We start from the raw sequence: 27,696 nt of genomic DNA, 5'->3' as shown, positions 1-27,696 counted from the left end.
ATTCATTCATAAAATAGACTGATCCAGTTAAAGTCAATCACTGAATTATATACTATATATATATATATATATATATATAATTTTTTTAAATGACTTGGCGTTTTTAATTATGTTTAATAAAAAAGCATTTCTGAACGCCACTCCCAACATGTCTGAAGCCACGTTAGCATATGTTCATATTGCATACAGTTTCGGGTTTTTAATTGTGAAATGATCTTTTTAGATCTTATACATTTATGTTATCCATGAAAACGATGATATTATGACGATATCTATGATTATTCTTTTCCCATTCATACATTTCTATGCACAGCTGAACCATCAGTACTCTCTCATTGATTTACAGTAAGTGCATTTACGGCTGTGATTAATTGTTTTTAAAATTTCTTGTATTGTGAGCTTGAGCTAAGGATTTTGTTGACCTTTCAGCCATTTAGACGGTTTGTATTGCAGCTTTGCCTTGTGCAGGAAATTCAAAAGAGGTTTTCAGTTCACAGCTGAGCACATTATCATAAAATGTCTGGTTTGGCAAATGTACCCTAGACTCAATGTACTGAATAAGCCTCTTACCTCATCAGTCAAGTGTAAACCAGACATCATGATATTAGCCAGGAACAAGATGTCACATCTAAATCTCCATCTCTCTGCGTCTGTACATTTACCACACACGTGAAGCACAACTTATCCAGAACTTGATTTCAAGTCCACAAATGTGTGATTTCATCGTACATTAAAAACCAGAGCACGTTTTAAAACCACGTCTTTTACATTTAAAATACTTTGCCAGAGTATAAAAAACTATAAATGTATCAAATATATAGCTAGAAATATAATAGATCATATTATTATTTCATTTATTTTCGTGTTTTATTTTTATTTATTTATTTATTTTTGACTATAAATATTTATTTCTATTCTGGAAATTTTGCATTATATTTGTGTAATTTATTATTTAATTCATAATAAAATAATAATAAAAAAAATTAAAGTGTTACAAAAAAGGAGGACTTTTTTTTATTATTTTACATCTAAATCCTAATCCAAAGTGGTTTCATAAATACCATGTGTTTTTGTTTATATTTATGCTTGGAAAAAGTTGATGTCATGATACCATACTTAGTGGTTGTTTGTTTTGAATTTGTTTTCCGAAACCAAGAGTAGCGGTGGCTAATGAAAATATTATGTCATCATCACCCTTATTAGATTGCACATTAGAGTATTGTACTAACTTGAAAAGCTGGCATTAAACTGAGCCCAGCAGAGGGGTGTGGAGACTCCATCTGGTGTTCCTGGCATCCAGTGGGCACAGTGTTGCCCTGCCCAGCCTCACTGATCTCCAGAAACACAGAACACATGCTCCTGCAGGTACTTAAAGTCATCACCACCAAGTTGACCCTTTTTTTTCTGGAATATGCAGTAATTATTGTAAATGAATAATCGTTAATCAAATTAGCTTCTCCCTCTTGCAGAATCATCTCTTTTCTAAAAAAAAAAAAAAAAAAAATGTGTTTACTGGCCCAAGCTGTCAATCACATGAGATTGAATAATAATAGATTGAATAGAATATAGTTGAATTGAATATAGTTTTGGTGCTATCAGTCATCTATCAGCGGTGCATATTTAATAAACATTAACAATATTTTATAAACCTAATATTTACCAAACAACATAAACAATATTTAATAAACAACAAAGTAATAGAAACTTTGGTCACACTTTAGATTAGGTTCCAATTTTCACAATTGGCTAACTATTAACTATGACTTTTGCCTCAATAAACATCTAATTACTCCATATTAATAGTTAGTTGTTAAAGGGTTAGTTCACCCAAAAATGAAAATTAAGTCATTAATTACTCACCCCCATGCTGTACCAACCCCGTAAGACCTTCGTTCATCTTCGGAACACAAATAAAGATATTTTTGATTGAATCTGAGGGCTGGATCACTCTTCCATAGACAGCCTGAGGGACTGCCTCTTGACGGCCCAGAAAGTCATTAAAAGAAAAGGTTTAAATATTCCATGTGCCTACATTGGCTCAACTATAACTTTATCAAGCGACGAGACTACTTTTTGTGCGAAAAAAAACGTAAATAACGACTTTATTCGACTTCCATTACTTCCTCATGGGCGCATGCGCGAGAACTGAGACGAGACCGTTCTTCTTCGACTACTTTTTGTTACCGGCTGCTCAGCGCTTAGGAGTTTTACCGCCCCCTACCGTATAAGATGACGTACTGCTTGTAAACAGAACGTTTTGCGCCTCCGGCTATATCAGTACGTCATCTTATACGGTAGGGGGCGGTAAAACTCCTAAGCGGTGAGCAGCCGGTAACAAAAAGTAGTCGAAGAAGAGCGGTCTCGTCTCAGTTCTCGCGCCTGCGCCCATAAGGAAGTAATGGAAAGTCGAATAAAGTCGTTATTTACGTTTTTTTTCGCACAAAAAGTATTCTCGTCGCTTGATAAAGTTATAGTTGAGCCACTGTAGGCACATGGAATATTTAAACCTTTTCTTTTAATGACTTTCTGGGCCGTCAAGAGGCAGTCTCTCAGGCTGTCTATGGAAGAGTCATCCAGCTCTCAGATTCAATCAAAAATATCTTCATTTGTGTTCCGAAGATGAACGAAGGTCTTACGGGGTTGGTACAGCATGGGGGTGAGTAATTAATGACTTAATTTTCATTTTTGGGTGAACTAACCCTTTAAGTTTAGGTGTTGGGGTTGGATTAAGAGATGTAGAATATGGTCTTGAAGAATAAGGCATTAATATCTGCTTTATAAGTACTAATAAACAGCCAATATACTGGTAATGTGCATGTTAATAAGCAACTAGTTAATAAGACTTAGACCCTAAAGTGTTACCGAAACTTTTTGGTAATATTATACATATTTAGGACACTTCTGTATGATATTCAACAGCATTTTTGTTGTTTACCCTGATACTTTTTACTTCAAGTTCCTGAAAATGTCAAAATGTATATTAGAAATTGAAATCATGCTCATCATAGAGGTATTCAAGTCACTATGTGTAGTAGTTGTGATTTTGAACGTTATTAAGATCTCCCTTTGTGACTGGCCTTTTTCCCTTTTTGATTGCTTGTGTCATTGTTAAAGCCTTCACTTGAACAGAGGAGTGTTTCTTTCTAACTAGGTCTGAGAGACTGAATCTTCTCCGGCTTGTTGCTAAATATAAAGGAGGCGCCGTTTCACAGGAGGGTGCTGGTTCTTCTTTTAAATCCCTGCACACTTTAGTGTTTTCTGATTTGTCTCACAGCAGCAATGAACATGGAGGAATTGGGTGCTTGTATTAGCCGTCAGCTGGGTAACAGCTAGCGATGATAGCAGGCTTCTGAATATTAGCATGCTAACAATCTGAGCAACAGATTGCAGACTATCCACTCTATATTATGGCAATTTGGGACTGATTTACGGCTGATGATTGGTTATTAGATAGTTTAGTAAAAGGCCATATCTTTTGCTCATAGTTAACGTGTGTGTTTTTGCCGACTCATCCTCATCCTCTGGAGAAATGCTCCTGGACGCAAATTAGGCCATGCCCTTTTTACATGTCTCTGTGAGGATGTTCTGGTTATGACTCCATACTTTCATCATCAGTCATCGTCCACAGACATAGTGCTGTTCGTTGTTGTCCTCCAACACATTGATTATTAGTAGGCCACACCTTTTCCTGTATGAATATTTATAAGTAGGAGACTCCAGATGGGAAAGCAGTGTTAAGGAGTCATGTTTGACGGAAATAGTGCAGTGAAATTCTCACTTGTCAGTGGTGCTGCAAACAAATGCTACACAAGCAATGTGCCTATAAGCATGTCTACAGGGATTCAGAATTTAGCAATTAACAACTTTTAACTGTAACAAGAGTTGATCTTCAAAGATCTACGCGCATAGTCTAAAGCGCAAGTGCACGTAGGGTGCGTTTGAATCCAGTTTTGCTAGTTTAATGAAGGGGATAATGGTCGGCGGGCTAAAAGGGTTGTCCCTATTCTCTTAATGAGTAATGGGTGTGTTTTGGGTGTAACGTGCAATAAACCAATCAGAGTGTAATTTCCCATTCCCGCTCCCGCCATGGCATATTCACTACTTACATGGCGGAATTTAATAGTAGAAAGACTGAACGCTTTTCTAGAGCGCAAACGGATCTGCTCATGCTCAAGGTAGAGCCAGAACGATATATCGGCCGAAATTAGACATTTTCCAAACGGTATCAGCAGTTATAATGGTCGATAAATTAATATTTCAAAAGTAAAATAAAAACGGACGAAACACGCTTTAATCATCTCTCATTATTGGCCTGTTAAATTGAAAATGTATGTTTTACAATTTGCAGTATGACGTTATCTATTGCTAAATCATATACTAGCTAACCTGACATTGTAATTATAAGGTAGCTTTAGCTTATAAGGCAATGTAGGGACTAAGTATTATTTTATTTATCAGAACTTTAATATATTTTGATGTTCTGTTGTGACCAAAGAAACAAGTTTCTTTTTAAAATGCTTTATCATATTATTTTAGTTAAAACTCATAAATAACGACAAATAACTATGTTAGGGAAATCTGTTAATGTTTTGTTGCGCGTTTCTGTTTAAAAATATATATATATATCGGCCGATATATCGGATTTTAAAACCAAAAAATATTTGTATCGGTATCGGCCTTCAAAATCCTTTATCGATCGGGCTCTAGCTCAAGGTTAAATCGCGTGAGCAGACCATCTACGGGACAAGGCGGATTCCACCATATCTTTAATAATGTTTTCCATTGCAATCCTATTATTTGTAATATTTGGCATGTTTGTGTGCTGCTGCGAGTCCCTGTTTGTAATAAGCAGAGTGCACGTGTGTTGTGGACCGCAGGGGTGTAAAGTAACGAATTACAAATACTCACGTTACTGTAATTAAGTAGTTTTTTTCAGAAATTGTACTTTTTTGAGTAAGTTTAAAATTGTGTAATTTTACTTTTACTTGAGTACATTTTAAGTGATGTATCGGTACTTTTTCTCCGCTATTTTCCTTCTGTTTGTGGTCGTTACTCGTTACTTGTTTTAATTTTATTTTTATCCATCAACGTGATTGGATCGAGTAATCGGTCTCGTGACTGTCATCAATTCAAATTAAGCATAGAAAACTCTAACCGCCTATTCCTGTTGTTAGCTACTCGTGACTGCTGTGGAAGTGCATTTATCACGCACCAATTCAATCCAGATATCAGCGACAGCTTCTTCCTCTAATATGCTAAGGTAAATTTCACATTTCTGCTTAATATGATATTTATAAAGGCTGGCCTGTCTACATGGCCTAACATATGGTCTGAGGTTGGGGGAATTGCGAGACGAGTTCATAATGCGGTGAATTCCCGCTCCCATTTACTTCACAATCACATTATAGAGAGACGCGCGTCAACCGCACTGCCGCTTCTCGCGCTCGCCATGCCGACAGATTCAGAATCAGTGCACATGCCGTTAACTTGAACTGCATTACTTAATAAGAAATTAGCACAGCTCGTTAATAAACAGCGTTTTTTGATTGATCCATTATAAGATCCGTCTTCATTTGACAAGTGCACTTGAGCAAAAACATTTTTCATGTTGAACTTTTTTTGTGTGTGTGCTGCTGTTTAGCTTCGCTGAGACTTCAGAGACAAAGTGTGTTTGTTTCTTTTGTAAAAGTTTCCTGGATTTAACTTCCCTAGCCTATTTAATGCACAATTTTCCTTACATTATCAGCATTACAATGTGTGTAAATGTAGCCGTGTTAAATGTAAGGGATGATGCCATCCTTCTAGAACAATGCATTTACGTTTAAATTGTAACATATTTAATAGCATGGAATAAAAGTGTGTAATTAGTGTTAGCTCACTATCTTAGCCTTTTTCAGTGCATTAGTTGAGGTAATATGGTAATATTAGTGATTCTCATTTATCAAAACACTAACATTGGTAACGTTTTGGAGAGAAATGGGTATTTTTTTTATTTTATTTAACCCATCTCTTGGTGTGTGATGCTGAACTATCATGAGTTTCTAAAGGTTTTTGAATTCTTTGCACAGTTATGAATATTGATATTTTATGTGCAACAATAGCATGCTCAGGCCCAGTGGCTTTTCGCCTAATTTTAAATGCTTTCCCCCCCAATATGATTTAAATGGTGATGAGTGTACTGATTTTATGCATTTTAAAAAGATGGATGATAGATATCCTTCAATCTTTCTTACAAAGAACAAAATATAATGTGAATTCCAGTATGTGCATTTTTTTAATTTATAAATTGTAGTGCACAGTGTTTATTATAAGGGTTAGAATCCGCACCTCAGTACTCACTACTCACTACTCTTGAGTACTTTTAAATAAGCTACTTTTTTACTTTTACTCAAGTAGTTTTTTGGACAAGTACTTTTTACTCTACTCACACTACATTTTTTGGAATGTAATGGTACTTTTACTTGAGTATGTTTTTTCAGTACTCTTTCCACCACTGGTGGACCGGCCATTAAGCACACATTACTTCTTTGAAAAATAAAAAATAAAAAAATTGCGCCATTGACTTTAGATCAGATTTTTGTTGGTCAATGGCGCAGTCTATTTCAGTTGCCTCAAAAAATCAACTCGCCAACAATGCGCCTGAACAAACCTCGTTTTCAGACCAGCACGTTTCAAAACCACGTACTTGGGAACGCTGTTTATGTCTTAAGTTATTTGGCTATTGTTGGGATGTTTTGAGTGGTTTCTAGGTGGTTACAAACTGGCCTAAAATTGTATATGATTTCTGGCACACTCACTCAGTTTTCTGTATTAAGTTATCACTCATTTGATCTTTGGACTAGTTTCTCAGAGTTACCAAACAGTAAACAGACTGTGGTTTTATTGTTGTCTATTTTTTCTCTTCCTTTCTCTGTTTCTCTCTACCTTTCGCCTGATGCTTTTTCTTGCGGTGACAGAGGCTTCAGCACAGAAGCAAGTTCTTCTGGTCGTGAGAAGCTTCTTGCACGACACGCAGTAGACCTACAAAGGACCCTTATGCTAAAACACACTGTTTCAGAGACTGAGCCAAATGAGCCAGCGCTGGAGCCATTATTACTCTCACCTATTTGTTCTATCTTCATAATCGTCTTGCTGTAACTGCAAAAGTGTTTTATGAGGAACAGTTTTGTGTTTAATGTGTATTCAGTATTGTACAAGGTCAAACACAGTAGTATGGGGTTCCTAATAGTCCTTTAGGTGAGCGTGTATATATATATATATATATATATATATATATATATATATATATACTGTGTGTGTATATATATATATGAAGAGTTCAGATGCAAAAGCCTCTAAACGCCATTTGAAATTTTCTTCTTTAATGATGATTTTTATCAAACTTGTATATTTAAGTTCAGTAATTTCACTTGTTATTTAAGTGAAATTAATGAAATAAAATATACAAGTTTGATAAAAATCATCATTAAAGAAGAAAATTTCAAATGGCATTTAGAGGCTTTTGCATCTGAACTCTTCATATATATATATATATATATATATATATATATATATATATATAGTATTTATTATTTTTAAGTGATGTATACAGGCAATAAGAACTGAAAAATTTATTAAGAGTGAAAGTATACATTTTGATTTCATATTGACTTGTAGTATTGATTATGGTATCAGATGGTAATACCTTGGTACTTTAAACGATATTCCACCTATCATTTTTACGTTACTCCAAGTTTTTGCATGGTATTTGTCCGAAAAACATCATCACCACATTGTAGTTGTAAATGACTGATGCTAGGTAAACAGAAAAAAGATTTGTAGCTTTGAATTGAAGAATTATTACTAAATATATTTTTTAATAAATTATGATATTTTATCGAGAGTGATTAGGAAAATGAGTTTACGTCACAAATGCTGTGAATAGAGCTTAACCTGCAATTTTTTGCCTTTAATGACTCGATTAATATGAAAAACAACTTTGACTGAACTAGAAAGCGGGTCAGGAGAAGGTGTGAATGGCTCCTTGTATGCAGTCAGTGTGCGAGTCTTAGAGAAGGCAGTACGCAGTTTTGTAAACCCTGAGTCTGGCCTTGTTAAAGCACACATGGATGAATGAGCACTGCGTGACATGTCCTGAGTCTTATTTTCATCGCTGGGCTCGTATCCCAGAATTCCTTGGGGTTGCTAGACCTGCAGCTGTGTCTCTTTGGCTTTGCAGGTCTATGAGGTAATCGGCTGCATGTTGAAGGCTCAGAGTTGGGGAACGCAGCCAGGTGTGTGTGTGTGTAATGCGTATGTACCTGAAGAGCACCTGTGGAAGGGGTAGTAAGGAACGCTTGAATAATGCAACACACACAGATGTGAATACTGTGTCTCTATTGGCAGGTGTGATCGATGTTGCTTTAACTTTTCTTTACCAAAGCTTCATAGATGCAAGTCTGTAGACAAAATGAAATATGTTTGGCATATATTGTTAGTGTGTGACTGCTGTGCACAGCAACAGTGATTAAATTCAGAACACATTGGAAATAATCACAAACCACACCGATGATAACTGACAAAGAACAATTGAAACACAGGTGTATGAAAAGCAAATAAACTAGACACAGGTGAAACTAATGTATGGATATAGATACATGTATAGATGTATGGATATTTAAATACAATTTAACACAACAGAACATAGCCCTGATATAATATAATACAATATATTTTCATAATGGTTTAATTTATATTTAATATTGTCTTTTTGGGCTATAACATTACATTATGTTACATCATTACATTTATTTGTACGTATGTAATATATATTAGGTTATAGTATGTTCAATTTTACATTACATTATATTATTGCATAAATTATTATCTATAGGTTATATTAATATATAGATTTTAAAAAATATTATATTATAATATTAATAAACAGATGATTAATTGACATTAAGTTTGAGATTTTAACTTTATTATATTATATTGTATTATATTACATTATTGTCAAGTCAAATTTAATTGCATTGTTCTTTTCACAAAATACGGTTTCAAAGCAGCTAAATCATGCCGTTAATGTGTTTAATATCTAATATTATTATTTTATTTTATTTTATATAATAATGTAAATAATTGAATGTTATTAAGAAATATTCAATTTATACATAATAAAATCATATTAATTAAATATTAATTAATACAAAATATTAATTCGTTAATATATAGCATTACAATTCTGTTGAATCTGTACAATTTAATATATGTCTATGTACATTTCACCTAAGTTCATATTAGAGTGTTTTTTTAGTGTGTTTTCAAGAACTTTTAAAAATGCGCTCGCACACAAACATGCACACTTACTCAATGTACATATTGTGGAGAAATTGTGAGTAATTGCTTCCTTAATTCTCACACTTGCTTTGCATATCAGTCGGGTGTGATGGCACATTTTTCCAGACGTCTGACACCCTGAAAATAAAGCTCGCAGCCTCTGAGCGCAATTCTGAAGGTTACTGTGTTAAATTTAGCCGTGGAAACATTGATGATCAGCGGGAGAACAGGGACATGTGATGAATGAGTGTGTGGCTGTTGTTGATGGTGACAACGGCTTCTCTGTCGACTGTGGCAGAGGTGAGGCCGCGTGGAAAGTGTTTTATATCGGAGGTGGAGGAGAGAGCGAGGGTCTTTCTCGCGCTCGCACTTTTACTGTGAATGTTTTCTAGCTTGTTAACGTGGGCTCATAAATATTAGAAGGCTTCAGGTCCCTGTGTTCTCGTGGTCAATGCGACATGATGATGTGTAAACAAACCGGTTCATGTTTTCTGTGAATCCACATGTGGGACCGTGGAAGTTATATTTTATTGATAAATAAAGTTTTTCTAATTTCCTCCATTTGTACTTTTGGGTGTCCGTCAGAGGTGGTATATGTACGTTATTCCTCACTTCTTAAGATACATTTCTGAATAAAATTCAGCAGTAGCTGCAAGTTTGGCTTATTAAAATTCCCTGACCTTTGACCTTTGAGGCTTTCTATAAATGTCTTATCGGAGCTGTGAGCCGTTCTTCTGTGTGCTGAATGAAATGACGGGGAGGAGAGGGAAATGTGCAGCATGCACAGCTGTGAATGATGTCTTGTGATTCTTGCTTGTCGAGGTTACAGCACCTCAAAGGACTCTTGCTGTAGAAACTGCTGCCGTTTGAGACTTTTGGGCCTGCTGAGGCATCAAATATGTATTGTGTATGCATAATGTTTCTGTGCCTGTAGAATGACCTCATCGTTGATAGCACACACACACACACTACACTTGCTCCGTCATCTCAGAAATACCTTAATAAATTCGCTGTGATTCATGTCTGTTATTAGATGGTTGACAGGCTTTGTCGTCTGTCATGAAGGAGAATGATGTTAGTTCATGTAAAGCATTACATCACTGTGATCAGTGAATACTGGGCTCAAGTTTCGGTCGACACTCGGTTCTCACATTCCTCATCTCTACTACTTCAATTCGGATCTAATCAAATGTTAAATCTATCAAACATGGATCTCATTTTATACATTTTTGCAGAATGTTATGAACATTTTCCCTGCTGCATCACTTTCAACACTTGAGCACCAAACTTTTTAATACATATTTTAACACTGAAACCGGGGGTAAAAAAACAAACAAACTATGCATTTAAAAAGTTGCAAAATAAATGAAGTTTTTGACACAATTTGAATATCTTGTTGATAAACCTGTGTGTACCTGTGCATTTCTTAAAGGGATAGTTCACTTTGAAATTATTTTTTGGTATGTTTTAGCTTACCTCAAGGGCATCAAAGATGTAGGTGTCTTTGTTTATGCATTAGTTTCAATTTTGATATTTTTAGGTCAAACCGTTGTTGTTTATCAGTCATATAATGGAGGTCTATGGTCACCACCTCAAAGAGCATGCACAGAGAAGTCCAAATTAAATGACTCGTAAATGTAAGTACACATTGATGGCTTAAGACACGAAACGAGCGGTTTGTGTGAGAAAACGAACAGTATTTATATAGTTTTTACCTCTTGTAACCACAGCCACGTCCAAGTGATCTTTCGGGCGGTTGCGAAAAAAATTCAACGTTGTCCGTTGATATCGAAATCGTCTTCCATTGCAATTTCCTGTATATCTAAATATGTTTAGATCTTCACAGATCTCTGTGTGGTAGCACAGGCAAATGACTGCCTGCTGAGCATTTCTGCTTGCCGCACCTCCGACGGTGCCCTCAGATCACTTGGACGTGGCTGTGGTTACAAGATGTAAAAACTATATAAATACTGTTCATTTTCTCACACAAACCGCTCGTTTCGTGTCTTAGGTCATCAGTGTGTACTTACATTTACGAGTCATTAAATCATGTTCAATTTGGACTTCTCTGTGCATGCTCTTTGATGTGGTGACCATAGACCTCCATTATATGACTGACAGAGGAACGGTTTGACCTAAAAATATCAAAATTGAAAATGCCGTGGAAACAAAGACACCTACATCTTGGTTACCCTTGAGGTAAGCTAAAACATACCAAAAATGTATTTCAAAGTGAACTATCCCTTTAAGTCTAAATAGGGTGCATTCAACAGCTCTCTTTAGAGATGTTAGTGACTGTAAAAATTGCATTTTTTTCTTCTTTTCACTTTCCATTAGCTATGACCACTGCTGTGTTTGAACAAAAACAGCAATATAAAATTGCAGGGGTTTTTAAGAGGGTCAGTGGGATATTGGGTCACACTTGCATAATGTGCCTAAAGTCAGACAACATTACTGTGGTTTATAGGGCACAAGAGTTTATGGGAGTTTTGTGCACTAATCGTTTTTTCTCTTGCTCTTTTTTCTAGGCCTGTGTTTGAGCCTGAGTCTTCCTCACCTGCCAGCCATGGACTAGACAAGAGGAGCGTATGACCGCAGACATAACCATGGTGGTGAGGTGGCTGCTCAACTCCCATTGAGAACACAGAAAGTAAGAATGCCTTTATTGAGCTCGTCTTTTATTTAAATGGTTTCAGAGGAACATCCCAAGGCCCACGCGGTATCTGTTTCCACGGAAGCTCGACAAAAGCTCAGCAAATGTACATTGGATTTTAATACCGGTCATTGTATAATTTTGCTGACATTTTTCTGCACTGTATGTGTTGATTTACCTGGACAAATACAAGTCTTTAGTTGTGTAAATGTTCAAATAATATACATTTTATAGTTATAGTATGTTACTTTTTTGGGCTCTGGCTTTTGACATATTCATGTTTGCCTTTATATATATATATATTACAGAACGGGTCATTCGGTGGGCAGTGGTTTGGTAATTTAAATTCATGTGAGGTGTCTTATAAACGGTTATAACCAAATACATTCCAGTGGTTTAACTATGGAACCGCTAGATATTTTGAGCTAATGGTTTGAGTCCTTGGTTTTGCTTTCGGTTAGGCCCAACGCAGCCCCACACGTACCTCACAAAGCAAAGAGCAGGATGTAAGTGGGTCAGCTAAACTGCTGCTAATGTGCTGGGCTTTCTGATAAATAATGCAAGGCATATGACAAGAAAAAGTTTCCTTATCTTGATATGATGGAGATATATATGTTTTTGGTATTTAAACACAAAAGCATGTAATGACATATATACAGGTTCCGGATGTTAAGCAAGTAAGGATGCATTGCATAGTATATTGAAATAAAATCAATATGGCGATATGGCTTAGTGCGACTGTCAAATAGCATTTACAAGTGTAGTTCATGATGCATCGCAACACATTTTTCTTTGATGGCAACTCTTTAAAAAAGCAGCTTGATGGTTTAATGTTTGAAAATGTAAAAAATATTATTACTATTACTATTAATGTCATTTTACAGTAAGATTTTTTATTTTATTTCTTGGGATATTTTTACAGTACAATAGTATTATTACAACATATTTCTTAGTTTTTTTGATATTTTTATTTAATAATAATCACAATAAATCATAATACTTATAATACTTGTGTATATATATATACATATATATATATATATATATATATATATTCCACTTTAAAAAAATAATTCTTTCCAAATTTAAGTCATCTAGAAAAAAATTCTGTATCATATTTTAGAAATAACAAAAAACATTTCCAGAATCATGCAACCCTAATAGTAAGAGCGATACTGTATAATTTATAATTTATTTTATTTTATTCTAAATCCATTAAAAATACATATTTCAAAAGCAAAATGCCTACAATTTTTTTTACAACTGAATATTGAGTTATTATATTTTTATGTATATGTTTGTATTTATGTTGTACAACCAACCACACAGGTTGCGTAAAGGTCATCAGGCTTTCTGCGATTATGTCATTGTGCCATCTGTTGGAACCTGATAAGATCTAGCATCACAGATGTGATCTATCAAAAAGCACAAAAAGAAACCAGCCGCCGGTTTTGTTAATGTGCTCTGTCTCTTAGAGGGTGAATGATCTAATCTTGTGTTTAATTCTGCAGGGTTAGTCAGGCTTCTCTAATGGCTGAAGCAGAATGTTATAGTCTTACTCAAAGTGCAGTGGATTTGAATCGTTTGGAAATTCCCTCTCGGCTGTTTGCTTCAGATTAGTGCCAGTGCGCAAAAATTAGGTAAAAATTTGTTTGGAAGTGTTGGACCTTTGCATAATATACTCTCTTGTTTTTAGAAACAGCTAGCTATTAGCATATTAGCATGCTAAATACAGCACTGCTGCTAATAATTTAGTTGGAAGTCAAGCTTTTTCAGTTGCACTCTTTAGTGGGAAGTTAAGCCTATACTATGGCAAGCCGCTTTAGCTTAAATTGAATCCAGCCTTACTCGTCGTAACAGGCCTATGTCATGAAAAAATTAAAGACCGGAAGTACGTCTTTTAGTAGGGGTGCGGCTTTTCCGGTTAGCTTTTTACAATGGTGGAGTCCGATAGATACCTGCCTAAAGTCACATATGACGATATGGTTCGGATGGTAAATGAAAACACAAGTGGTATAGCTGTCTACGTCCTGATGCAAAGCCACCCGGTACACTATAACAGCCGCGGGTAGCTCTAGCTCTAGCTACAATTTAAGCTAATACGGCTTGCCATAGTTTTCTCCACTACGGGCAGCTGCACATTCCACTAATTTTTGTGTCATGCTCCGACTCCGTAGGGTGCGGAAGCTGCTGGCTATCGGTTCGGTCGTCTTACACATGGCACACGCACAAGGATAAACAGTCCTCTGTTATTGTAGCTAACCTGTAGGTTGTCCCTCCCGCCAGCATAGTTGGTTTGGACTGATCTCACCAGCATCAAACAATGGCGCATTTCATAAGCCAATGAAAAAAATGGCCTTGAGCAGAATGTCACAGCCAATATAGCCCAGCATAAAAATCCCACACGGCATAATGTCATCACAGTGTTGAAACATCACACCAGTCTGTCCAGTGGTATGACTCACTCACATGGCCATGTGACACTGCGAACACACCAAAACACACACTCAACTGGTTATTGACCACACCACAACTTAGGACCAGATTTACTAAACAGGGCAAATTAGCCTGGGAGTGCAATTCCATAAAAGTGCCAATGGGAGTGTGAAGTTCTATGACTAACGACAAATTAAAAAACATAGACACAGCCGGATCATTTCCATAATGACCAACGCAATCTACAAAAGCAGCGCAAATTAGCACTGCTTTGAAACAATTGGTTTAAGACATGTTTTTTGGGGGGGTGGTAAATAATAGCGCAAATACCAGTAAATTGACAAGCCTATACATTTTGAGTCTTAAAGGGAAACTCCTACAAATGCATATGCAATAAGGTCAGCCATAAGCACTTATTTTTTCACTCTGTGTCTTTTGTAAATCCTGACAGTAGTTTTTTTTAATGGCAAAAGAAGGTTTGCGCTGGCGCAAGCTGTTACTAAATCTCGCCTATTAAGTCTTAAGGTCTGTTCACACCAAGAACGATAACTATAGATAACCATGTCTTTAACAATAACTTGTGTCCACACTCCACACCAATGCATTATATTAATCTGTTTATTATAAGTACTTGCTTGTCTGTCACTTTAAATGCTCGAGCACTTTAAAGTCGGGTGGATTCTGATTGGCTATCAATGTTTTTATCAGTTTTCAGCAGGAAAAAAAATCGAATCATAACGTTCCTCTGTGTCGTTATAGTTGTGGTGTGGATTCTGCTATTCTTTTACATTTAGAAGGATATTTTAAACTATATCATTATCGTTATTGATATTCTTTAGCAACACTGTGACCTTAGTAAAGCACAATATATCTCACTTTTACTTTTCACTAATTAAGCCACATTATGCCCAACAGCTGCATCCCACATTGTCTTTGGGAGTCTTGGAGTTTGTTCGAATTTCTAGCAGTACGGTGTGTTAATCGTACCCAGGTGTCTCTCCGTCAGCTGTTGTGAGATCAGCGTCTCATTCCTCAGGCCGTATTCATCTCTGATTAATCGGAATGTGATCAACGGCAAATTTCTAACTTGATGTACTGGCAATGATTCATTTTGTGCTCAGCCCATGTTGTTTTGTTGATGTTTTGTCTTTTATATGATATTTATATATGATATTTTCTGTTATTTCTGTGTAGATGAGAGTGTGAAGCTGCAGGGCAGGCAGCGCAGCCACATGATCCCATGACTCTGGATATGGATGCGGTCCTGTCAGACTTTGTTCGGTCCACAGGGGCAGAACCGGGTCTGGCACGAGACCTGCTAGAAGGTAAGAGACCTGATCTGTTCCTTTTTTTTCTTTTTCTTTTTAAGTAATGCTTCAGTATTGGATGATAATTTTGCTCAGATGTCTTGTTTTTAATATTTAATTGATTGTTAGTTGTAGATGCCTAATGGTAAAAATATTTAGGTCAGACCTTATGAACTTGATCCACTAATGTTTGACAACTAATCCACATATTTTGGTCTTTATTTTAAATCTATTGTTCCTTGTTCCTTGAAGCCTGTTGAGTAACATACAGTACTTTCTAAAGCATGCTATGGGTTTTGTGGGGGGTAATGAGAATAAATGGGGAAAAGTCACATGAGAAGTGTCAGTGGCTCCATCATGACATGACTGGCTATTCACATAAATAAATCCCTTGTATGTTTTTTTATGTGGGGTCTGCATCCACAAATCCGTCATTATTGATGTAAAAATACAAAAACTGTATTTATAGCGTAATTAATAATGTTTATTTTTTTTAACCTGAAGATATGTCAACAGTAAGTTTAACTGGAACATGAACTTATATTGGATTAGAAAAGATAAAAAGCAGTGATGACTCTGCCTCATCTTTTCAGAAATTCCCTACGTGCCACGGAAATGTATATGTTGCTGAGAATGTACTTGTAATTCTCAATGTGTCAAATGTGCTTTTGATTTACAGTCCTCATGCCGAGATAGCTTTAATTTCTGTAATGGCTATTTTACCTGCGAGAAATGTGTAATAGTATGTCAGCTACATTATGTGCATTGATTTCTTGCAGCTCAACACTTTTTAAAGAAAGTATGCATCTTTTAAGATTTCTACCTCATCTAATATCTGAAATAAGGCATAATGTGGTAGATTTATTTTTGAATATATTTGGCGGATATATTTTATTTATTTTATATATAATATTTTTAATATAATATTATTTTTTTAAATATTTTTGAATATATTTTATTTTATATAAATAATAAAAATATTATTTATTTTTGTTTTTGAATATATATATATATATATATATATATATATATATATATATATATATACGTTTGGTCGTGATTTTTGGCTCAAGTGTGCTTGTGTGGAGTTTATGGTTCAGTCAAGCCCAAAATGCACCATCAAATCTACAGTGGCACTGTGCTTGAGATTTAATTCCAGCTAAGTTGTTTTCTCGAGTGTAATGTGTTGATGTGCAACTTCTCTTTTCATGATGTCTATTGTAATAACCTTTGTCTTGGCCTGAGCTAAGTATTTCTTAGACCTGTGTTTCAACTGCCTGGTTGCTTTTGGCTTGTTGATGACGCTTTTTCGACTCCCTCCAGACTCACTTGAAGGTCCCAAGGCTTCTGCTTTTCTGCTGTGATAAGGGTTTTGTGCTGGTCTACGTTTTGCTCTGATTGGCAGCACGGTGGGCGGCAGGGCAGATTTAGGGCCCAATGTGATGGCTTTACGACCAGGCTCCCCCCAGGAGACCTTTGTGCCCATTGAGTGGAACTCATTGAGGATTTGAGGGCGGCAGACACTGGCACACAGTCTGTCCTGAAGAGACGGGCCAAAGAGAGAGAGAGATCCACAAGCCAAAAGGCAAGGCCAAGGGGAGAGAAATATTCTTTAGAAAAGACGAAGAAGAAGAATAGAACTAGCAAAAGAAAATAAGTACAGCCTTTTGAGAAACGATGTTCAAAGAAGAACAAGAGAACATGAAGGTGGACAGAAAGAGCTATATGTTCCAGTCCTACAGCATTTTAGACAGAATTGTTAGAAAGTCATTGTCAGTTTTTTACGATGGCAGACTTGACTTGGGATACTGCTTTAGAAGGTACCACCCTATGTAGATAGCAGACAGTAAGGCAGCTCACTGGATTTTGTAAAGCCAAAGAAAAGGGGGTACAGCAACAAGAAAGTAGTACAGACTCCAGTATGACCTTCAGTTTTTAAGGCACTCAGATTATAATGGCTAAGATGTGTACCTAAACACACACCTGCTTCAAAGAGAGCCTCACTCAGCATCAGCTATAGTGGCTGAAAAAGAGAACATACCTAAACACACACCTGCTTCAAAGAGGGCCTCACTCAGCATCAGCTATAGTGGCTGAAAAAGAGTACATATGGTCTTGCAATGGAAAGCACATGGAAAATTAGTTTTGACAGGGTCATTAGAGCATACATGTAACTCTAATTTGTAAATGATTCTAATATTTCAGATGAATGTAATCAGTATTATTATTTTTTTTTAATTTGTTTAAGCATCATTATTCATTTAATTTAGTCTCATGTTATCATTAAATTGCATATTTCTTTATCTATTATTTGTTATTATTTGTAAATGATAAAACACTTTCAGATTCATTTAAGCAGTTTTATTTATATCTCAAATGTTATGTACTGTACTATACTATAATTTATGCATGTAACACATTTTATGCATTATACTCATAAATTATTAGAGTTTATTAAATATTGTAATTTATGATATAATGTATTGCAATAATTTATTTACTTATTATTATTATTAGATTTTCGGATTATGGCGAATAAGCATTATTTATTTGATTAAGTCTTGTATATTATCATTTAAATGTATAATACTTTAGGTTGTTAGGTTTTAGTATCTTTGTGAGGACTCTCCATAGACATAATGCTTTTTTATACTGTACAAACTCTATTTTCTATCCCCTATCGTTAAACTTACAAATCACAGAAAACATTCTGCATTTTCAAAAAACATAACTTAGTATGATTTACTTGCTGTTTGATCTAAAAGAAATGTCCCCACAAGGACGAGGATTGTGAATAATGCCATCTTTGTGGGGTAACGTACACGTCCCCATGACGTAGGGTATACCTAAACCAGACACACACAATGTAACCACTACTTCATTTCCGTAGATTAAGCAGGTTCCTGAGTGTTTTGTCTGATCCAGCTTTTATTCTCCATAAATCATGTCATAGAGTGAATGCACTGAACCAGCTATTTTAGATGTTGCATAAGCAATCCTACTATCTCTGAGCTAATGTACATTTAAGGCCCTCTCTGAGAACTTAGTGTTGATAGATTGCTGTTAGATGCTTATAGCAAGCATGTTCTTCAGAAAATACATCTAGGATCAGCACCTTCCTGCGCCGGTCTATCATAGCAATCGCAAAAAACCACAAGTCTGTTCCAAGATCAGTACTAACTGTTCTACAGTGAGGCATTCCTGTAAAAACAGTGAGGCTGAGGCTTGTTATTCAGAATTAGCAATTTGTTAATGCTCTTTTAATGGCCCCACCGCTGACATTTCACTGAAACCGAAAACAATCCTGCCTCTAACAAGCCGTGGTTGTGAATGAAAAGGTTATGAAGTGCCTTCAGTCCTAGATCCCAAATAAATGGCTCCGCTGCAGTCAAGGAAAACATACTTTGTATACAAAAAAGCTATAGAATAACACCTCTATTCACATGTTTATGGCTTATTAGGTCTAAAAACAAAATGGTGATTTTCTCCCAATGTGCAGTTATGTAATAAATTTGATCATAGAAAGCTTTTAAATGCGAGGCGGTTCCCAGAAAGCGAACAGCAGGAATGTTCTCGTCATCCCGCACATGCGCTTGAACAGGTCAAACGTCGGGTACCTTTCACTCCATGCATACGTGCAGGAAGAAGTGGAACTAATGAACGGGAGCTTGTCTACAGCATCCCAGCCTCTCAAGTGCTCATGGACCATGGTATTTATGTAACATGCACTCAATAACCTCTGCATATGACTGCAATGGCCTGTTTGTGCCGCCATGTTGCTATTATAACTAATTTTATTAGTGGCCTCTGTAATTGTTCATATATCTTCTGAAAAATTTGGAAACACCCACAATACACCACTAATGGTCTCTGTTGCTCATGCCGCTTGATACCAGTGGAACTATTTTGCAGAATTACGTCTTTTAATAAAAAAAAGTGAAATTAGATCAGCCAATCCTGGGTAATCTAAGCCCTGTCTGTGAAACCGGGCCTTAGTGTTAAAAAAATGCAGGAATCATAAATCCATGGGTTTTGATTCCTTTTTGCTTCCCTGTCACCTCTGTATATCACTTACACATCTGTGTTTGGATTTACAGCTGACGTTTTGAACATCTGTTTGGTTGAACTTGTTCAATCCATCTGGATAAAGTAGCATGTTCCTAGTCCGATTAAACAGAATATTTTATTTGATAGAAACAAAAACTACGTTAAAAGCGGGTCACCTTGATTTTGACAAGTAGGACATGTTCCTGGATCCTGTAGAGGTGCCTAACCTTGGTTGTAAGCTTAAACTTGGCAAAATGGTCCCTCAAATCTGATTGGTTGATTGAAATGTTGTTCCAGGATCAGGAACATGTTGTACTTGCATGGTGAAATCACGTTCACCGTTAAAGGAGACAAGAATGCAGTGCCCGTTTAAATTCAAGCAATTGAGACGGACACTGCATTTCCATTAATATCCTCGGGACAAATCCATTTACAACATATTGGACCTCATTCATAGACATAAGCAGAGGTTTCTGTAAAAACTATAAATTCATAGCAAGAATTGTTTTACACACAATTTAAACAGAGTTTGAACTAACGTTCAGGAGTAATAGCATAAAAGCAGGGATTTTAGCTATATTTTTTAGTAGCATGACTAGCCTAGCTGTTTTCAAATTAAAGTAGCGTTTACAGTAACAACAAGATGGGGGTTTTTTTGTGCAGTTTTGTGTTTTTTATGCTAAAAAGAAGTGTATTTTCTGTGCCCAAGTGAGCTGAGGAAATAATCAAACTGGAAAAACAGCTGGGCTAGTCATGCCACTGAAAAATGTATAGCTGGCATAACTGCTTTAATGCTAGTTACTCCTGATCAGCAGTTTATAGGTCAGGTATTTTTTCTTTTTCAGATCTCTCAAGACACACTCTAGAGATGCACTCTTATAAAATGTCTCTCTTTCCTAAGTAGCATTGGGAAGTCTTGCATTGTTTTGATGTGCTGTCACCCTTTCTGACATGCTTTTTTATTTTTTAACCAAAAACATACAGCTGTAAAAAGTAAATTCTTAAGATATATAGAAGATCTGTATGTAGCCTACAATATCTGATATTTGAATTGAATACACATTTCCCACTTAAATAAACTTATGAAAAAGAAGCGCACTTAATTGTATTGAATGTGTCCTAAAAGTACTTGTAGATATTATAATATTAATTAAATAAAAGACTACTTAAAGAGAGTTTTTCATGGCTTTTTATGAAATAGGCCTATTGTTTTTTCTCAAGGAAAGCTAACATAGTTAGCCATTTTTTTGCTAGCGACTTGTGTTGTATAATACCAAATATTAGTAACAGCACTGACACCTGCTGGCGTGGATGGTTTGCAGTATTGCTATTGCTAATTAATCTGCATATTTTTGTCATTCTTGTAAATAATAAGAGTAGTGTGTTCACACAATGAAAAAAGGAAAAGTCAACTTTTTAAATACCCGGAAGATGCACTTAATTAAACGGAAAAAAAAAACAAAGTATGGAATCTCGGAGACTTCATGTACATTTGACTGTCACAGCTTATCAATCAGAGTCGAATGCTGAGTGACAAAATAATCTTATAAAATTCATACACTAAACAGTTGAGTAGCCTACACACTAGTGCATGTAGTGCGTTTTGGGACGCAACTTGCTCGTTTTTAGCATATCCTGAGCATGTAAAGCTAATATATTCATATTCACAACAAAAATATTCACCTTGACAAGACAAACAGTTGGAGCTTTTTGAGAACTAAATTTCTCACTGATCTTTTCACCTACCAAACCTCATCAGATCAGATCAAAGATCTGCCACAAGGCTCAAATGATCGGCTGTGTGTGTTTAGGTCGGATTGACTGATAGATTGTGGCAGTGGGATGATTTGTCCCTGGTTGTCAGCGTCACTCATCATTAACACGTCATCCCACCTGGCTGTTGTTGCCCTCCAACGGCTCCCAGCGGAACCACCGTCACAGAAGCTGTTGTGGAAAGCTGAGTGGGAAGGGCCTCTGCGTTTGTGTGGTCGTTCTGAGAAAAATGACTCAGACGACACTGGCAGACATTTTAGTATGAGCCTTGTGCTTCATTCAGAGTCACTGTTTTGATTGAGACATGACATGACATTTCATGATGGCAATTCAACAAGGCCCGTAATAGTGATTATTTAGTTATGTCACCAGTGGAGCTATATATGTGGTTTGTGAGGGGTGTATATTGTCACCCTCTAAAGGACTGATAAGGTATCACAACTACTTGTTTTATTTCTGAAGTATACGGTATACAGTGCAAATATTTCTAAATTCATGTAGTAAGTACACTACTGTTTGAAACATTTGTTGTTAAATAGTTGAATACAGTGTATAGTGCAGTGTGTAGTCAGCTTAAAGATTTTCATTTTTGAAACCGTAGTGATTGTCAGTGTGAGATATCGTGTGTGTCGTCGCTTCACATCACATGACCATTCGCATGTCACTGTATTAATAAAGTCTCCCCAACGTAGTTAAAGCGGAGTAGCTGATTAATGGGAAAAGAAAAGGTTAATTACTGAAGGAACATCTTACAGAAGGTCTGCGAATGTCCTCATTCATTAGCAAAGACACAGAGGAGCACCAAATTAGTGTTGTACAGTTGCCCAGTTCCAGTCTTTACCTGCTCATTTTGTCTCATTTGAACAAGGAAATTAGCATTGAAAGTTAATTGTACTGCTTTAACTTTGAATTACAGCCAGGCCCTTGCAGAATATATAATATAATATAATATAATATAATATAATTAGTGCTGTCTAATCATGATAAACTGCATCTAACATAAAAGTTTTTATATATTTAAAAAACAAATTATCGATTTGACGGCACCAAATATAATATACTATAATATATAGGCTAATGTAATAACATATAACATGAAAATTGTTATATTTTTTATTGTATTAATATTGACTAAAGCAGTACAGTAAAAATTGCAAAAAAGTATATATATTAGAAATAAATAGTAATATCTGAAATATATTCATATATGGAAATATAAAGTCTTTTATAGAAACTCAATACTCAAGTCTCAAACTCACATATGAGGATGGAATCAGTTGAATATCATAGCTGATTTTTTTTTAAATTGAACAGGATTGAACAGGATATTTTCCTTTAAAGCCCTTTAAACCTTTTGCTGTCAAAGTACTTGTTTAATTAAATTATGTGTTTGACCATGTTTGGAACTGGAAAACTTCATTTAAAAGCACTGATTATTAACATATTTTACATATTTATGTGGTCTGATTGTAACCGCAATATGTGATAATGTCTACAAAATTAAATTGTGCACCTAAAGGACAGTCAGAGGAGTGATAGTCAACAGGAAGCTTCCATCCACCGCCTTCAGCAGATTGAGACACATAATGCTTAGTAAACCGCAAAACACATGTATCAGAGGTGCTGAGCGGTCATTCGATTAAACCTTAATGTCTTTTAAAATTTCAGGCTGGTCAAAGGATGTACAAATACATAAACTACAATGAGATTTGTATTGATTGATGTGGGTTCTTCTGGTGCTACTAAGATTACAGTGAGAATGCAATAACCCTGTTCAGTCTGCCAGATCTAGCCAGTTAGCAGGAAAATGTATGCTATAATAATAATAATAAAGTTTATTTATATAGCACCTTTGTCAAACTCAAGATTTATATTTGTTATATACTACTTTATATTTCCATGTATGAATATATTTCAGATATTACTATTTATTTTATTATTTAACATTTTGCAATGTTTACTATACTGCTTCAGTCAATATTAATACAATAAAAGATATAACAATATTCATGTTATATGTTATTACATGTTATTTCATTATATATTATAGTAATTTGGTGCTGTCAAAACGATTATTTGTCTCATCTAACATAAAGTTATATATATACATAATATATGAGTTTATATGACCCTAACATATATGACCCTAGCATATATGATTTATATGCTAGGCTTTAAATTATAAAAGATTTTAATTTTTGTAAGATTTTATGTATTCCACTTAAATTCTCCCTGTTTTTTTAAATATTATTTAATATATATATATATATATAGAGAGAGAGAGAGAGAGAGAGAGAGAGAGAGAGAGAGAGAGAGAGAGAGAGAGAGAGAGAGAGAGAGAGAGAGAGAGAGAGAGAGAGAGAGAGAGAGGGAGAGAGAGAGAGAGAGTCAAATCGATTAATCACGATTAATCGCATCTAACATAAAAGATTTTAAGAACATAATATACTGTATATATTTATATATATATATATATATACTTTTTTGTTAGATGTGATTAATCGATTCAACAGCACTTAATTAAATCCATACAAATTGGGGTCACTGGTCATTAACTGTGATGTATTTGAATATATTTTCAATATTTACCTGAGAAATTACATTTAAGCATTATAAATGTGCAAATATATAGGTATTCAAATATAATGGACATGTACAGTGGGTATACAAGATTATGTAGTGTATTATATATTACAAATTATACAAAAAATTTACATTTTACATTATGTAAGAATATAGGTTTTGCCATCCTTGCAGGGACATTTGGTTTCCACAAATCCAGCAACACACACACACAGGCTCTCGACGGTCAGAAGGACCTGTTTCTTTGGTCCCTGCAAGGCCTTTGGGTCACGGAGATAAGACAGTCGCTGGAGGACATGGAAGCAGCTGTGTTTGTGTGTAGGAGTCTTGAGGTGACTGTCATTTCACATTAGAGGGTGCTGTGTCTTTCCTGTGATCTTCCTCCAGTTTTCCTTGGTATGAACTTTCTCTTTTTCTGTACACAAAACGAACGGAACAAAAACAAATCTTTATTGTTATATCATCAAATTGTCTTCACTCAGAGCACACTGGAGAAAAACCACAAGCGTTTTGTCTCCCTTTATTATCAGGCTTGATGTGAAGCTGAGCATCATTGTTTAGGGTTTGTGGCACTCGTGTTGGCAGATGATGTAATTGGGATTAAACTGAAAAGCCTTATGGGAGTTGGCAGGAATACACAAACAAAGGCTCGGGGAAATTCGAGAGGAAGACCAGGCCACGTTCATTAAGAATGACCTCCCATTTAGTGGGAATGAAAACATTGTTCTTGATTTTCGATCCAAGCAAGACTTTAATATATTTGCATATTTATATTGTTGACAGCATTGCTGTACTTAGATGTATGTGTGTGTGTGTATTACTTAAATGTATTATAGTTTTCTATTAGTTATTATAATGTTTTGATTTCTGATTTCACTTCCTTTTTCCTTGTATATTTTTTTTTTAGTGTTAAAAAAGGACTAATTTTGGGATATTTGGTGCACAGCATGGTTTGGAGTGTGTGTGTGTGTACTATTATCTTATCAGTTTTAATGCAGATTAATGTGGTGCTAACAAACTACAGCCCTCAAGGGGGCAATAGAGTTAATTTGTCTGTACCATTAAACAGGATGTGCTGTTGTTGAGTTAGCTAACTGTGGCTGGGTCGATTAAGTGCTTTTTGTTAATAAGTAATTACTTAGCGACCTCTAAAAATGTACGTTCTGTGTAGTATGAATGTAATCTGGATGTACTACATTCGCCATGCTTTATCATGTATCCTACCAGTGTCAGTTGCGTTGCTTCACTGTCATTCACAAATCCTCTCCCGTGGCCTCATGGGATAGTAAAGTGTACAACAAATGCACACTTCACTGGAAGTAGTAGGTCATCCAGGTACTTTTTGCCTACTCTTTTATACTGTTTCTGACATACTTCTTGTCACATATTTTATAAAGTATGGAAGTATGCGATTTAGGATGCAGCCTTTAACTTTTTCTGCAAGATTATTTTCTTTGCTGCTCTGCCATGACAGTTTTCGGTTTGACCTGCAAGAGAAAATGAAAAAGTAAGACCTTTTACACTTAATTCGTATTCATGAATTCTGTTGTTTGTTTGTGGTGGATCAGGTAAAAACTGGGACCTGAGCGCCGCTCTCAATGACTATGAGCAGCTCCGGCAGGTCCACACGGCCAACCTGCCCCACGTCTTCAATGAGGGCCGTTTCTACAAGCAGCCGGAGCGTAGCGGCACCCCGCAGCACATCAGCAAGCCTGAGCAATGCCCACCAAAACAAGAGGACAACACTCAGGGTGAGCAGAGCCTTCTATCAGCTCCTGTTTTAACTTATTGGTATCTTTTCTCCGTATTTTCACTTTTAAAGAGCCAGTTTAAAGTCGGCATGACATGAAAATTCACATCATCTGTTTTCTAAATACGTTATTGATCTGATTGTGAAAAATTCATCTATGCATGTGTTGCGCCCCCTACCTGTCTTTCTTATAAGTAGGATAGCGCTCCGCATTTATTAACAATATGCCTACAGATGTTTAAGTTAGGCCCCTCTGGTGTCACTAAATGACTTAGTTTTACTGTAGAAAATTATAATAAAAATCTATTCTCACATATGCTTAAACAGTCTGGTATAAACTCTTTAAAAGTACCAAAAATTTAATTTGTATAAAATTAAAAAAGTACTATCTAATTCAGTTTGAAAAATTATATTTAGGGATGAAATAATGTACCGTTGGCCTTCATTTTTTTATGATTTGATTGGATCCTGAAAAGTATGATTGGTTTATATTGTTTTTCTCTGCCCACATTTCGTTACATCAGAAGGAAAATATGTCAGAGGTAGAAGAGGTTGGAGAAACTTAGTAAATTTAACTAAAATGTATATAATAAAATATTTGTATAATATGTAATAACCAGATTTATTTGTTTTACTGTGGTAATTCATCGGCATTACAACACCAAGAACATTAAGAAAGTAGATGCGGTTTTAATTAAAGCTACACTGTGTGATTTTTACCCCCACCTAGCGGTGAAAAGTTATATGACCATCCAGTGAATATAGTTTCTGTTCCTCTCAATTCCTATTTTGTTTTAACTCCTACGGTGGCCAATGTAGTCCAAGATTAACATGGCTTCCAGTTCGACCTCGTCCATGAGTGTTAACTCAAACGCAAACGCGAAAGGCGAAGCTTGAATTAACGGGTATGTCCCTCTTTGGCTAATGTACTTTCAAGATGGAGGGGCAACATGGCGACCAACATTAGAACCCATATTTTCAATGGCATATTATACACTCACGAGAATACTTTATTACTTAAATGAAGTAAATATACATTAATAAGCACATATATTTTTGAAAAAACTAAGTGTTTTTAGTGATGATTTTAAACATTAAAGACCAGGAACATTTATTAAGAAAGGGAATCTTGTCTGTTTTTATTTCTCTCTCTCTTCTAGAGAAGCGTCTGTCTCGGGGCATTTCCCATGCCAGCTCTGCCATCATGTCTCTGGCGCGGCTGCAGGTTTCAGGGGATTGTGCCAGGGAGCAGTTCCCCCTAGAGATGCCCATCTACACATTCCAGCTGCCCGACCTGAGCGTGTACAGCGAGGACTTCCGCAGCTTCATCGAGCGCGACCTCATCGAGCAATCCACCATGGTGGCCCTGGAGCAAGCCGGTGAGCCACAAACCCTGCGCTCAGATCAGTGACGGAGCGAATACAAAGCCTAGCCTTTCATTACAGTGATGATAAACGCAGGTTTATGATCAGTACTAATGTCAGCTTGGATTGCACAAGATTAACTATATTGTTAGAGTCAACGTAACACAGCAGCAACAGAATTAAACTAATCCCTGATCTTAGATCAACTGCAAAGCCAAACGGACCAATGAACAAAAACCTTCACTTACCTAATAACATTTATATAATAACACATACATATTTACCTAATCATTTACCCAATAACACTTGCCTCATGCCAACACCAAAGTTTAAGATTTAAATGTATAGTTCACCCAAAAATACATTTTTGTCATCATTTAAATATCAGTTTTTCTTCAGTGAAACATAAAAGGAGAAATTCTAAAGATTGTACTTACAACTATGAGTCAATGGCATGACACTTAT

General features: G+C 35.8%; 1 protein-coding gene across 4 annotated transcripts in view; it reads left to right on the top strand.

The window, feature by feature from the left end:
- The window catches only part of otud7a (OTU deubiquitinase 7A), a 70,607-nt gene that overhangs the window by 22,147 nt on the left and 20,764 nt on the right, over window positions 1–27,696 (top strand). For all 4 annotated transcript variants that reach the window (XM_089128006.1, XM_039695160.2, XM_089128004.1 and 1 more), the window contains 4 exons: window positions 11,847–11,968; window positions 15,602–15,732; window positions 25,686–25,868; window positions 27,028–27,246. In XM_089128006.1, the coding sequence (XP_088984132.1) occupies window positions 15,648–15,732; window positions 25,686–25,868; window positions 27,028–27,246 (487 nt within the window). In that variant the 5' untranslated portion in view covers window positions 11,847–11,968; window positions 15,602–15,647. The remainder of the gene's footprint in view (window positions 1–11,846; window positions 11,969–15,601; window positions 15,733–25,685; window positions 25,869–27,027; window positions 27,247–27,696) is intronic.

This window comes from Pimephales promelas, chromosome 25, assembly GCF_988280905.1.
Source record: "Pimephales promelas chromosome 25, fPimPro1.hap1.1, whole genome shotgun sequence".
Classification (NCBI taxonomy): domain Eukaryota; kingdom Metazoa; phylum Chordata; class Actinopteri; order Cypriniformes; family Leuciscidae; genus Pimephales; species Pimephales promelas.
Note: the sequence above shows the minus strand (reverse complement) of the source record. Positions and strands in the feature narration are given on the sequence as shown.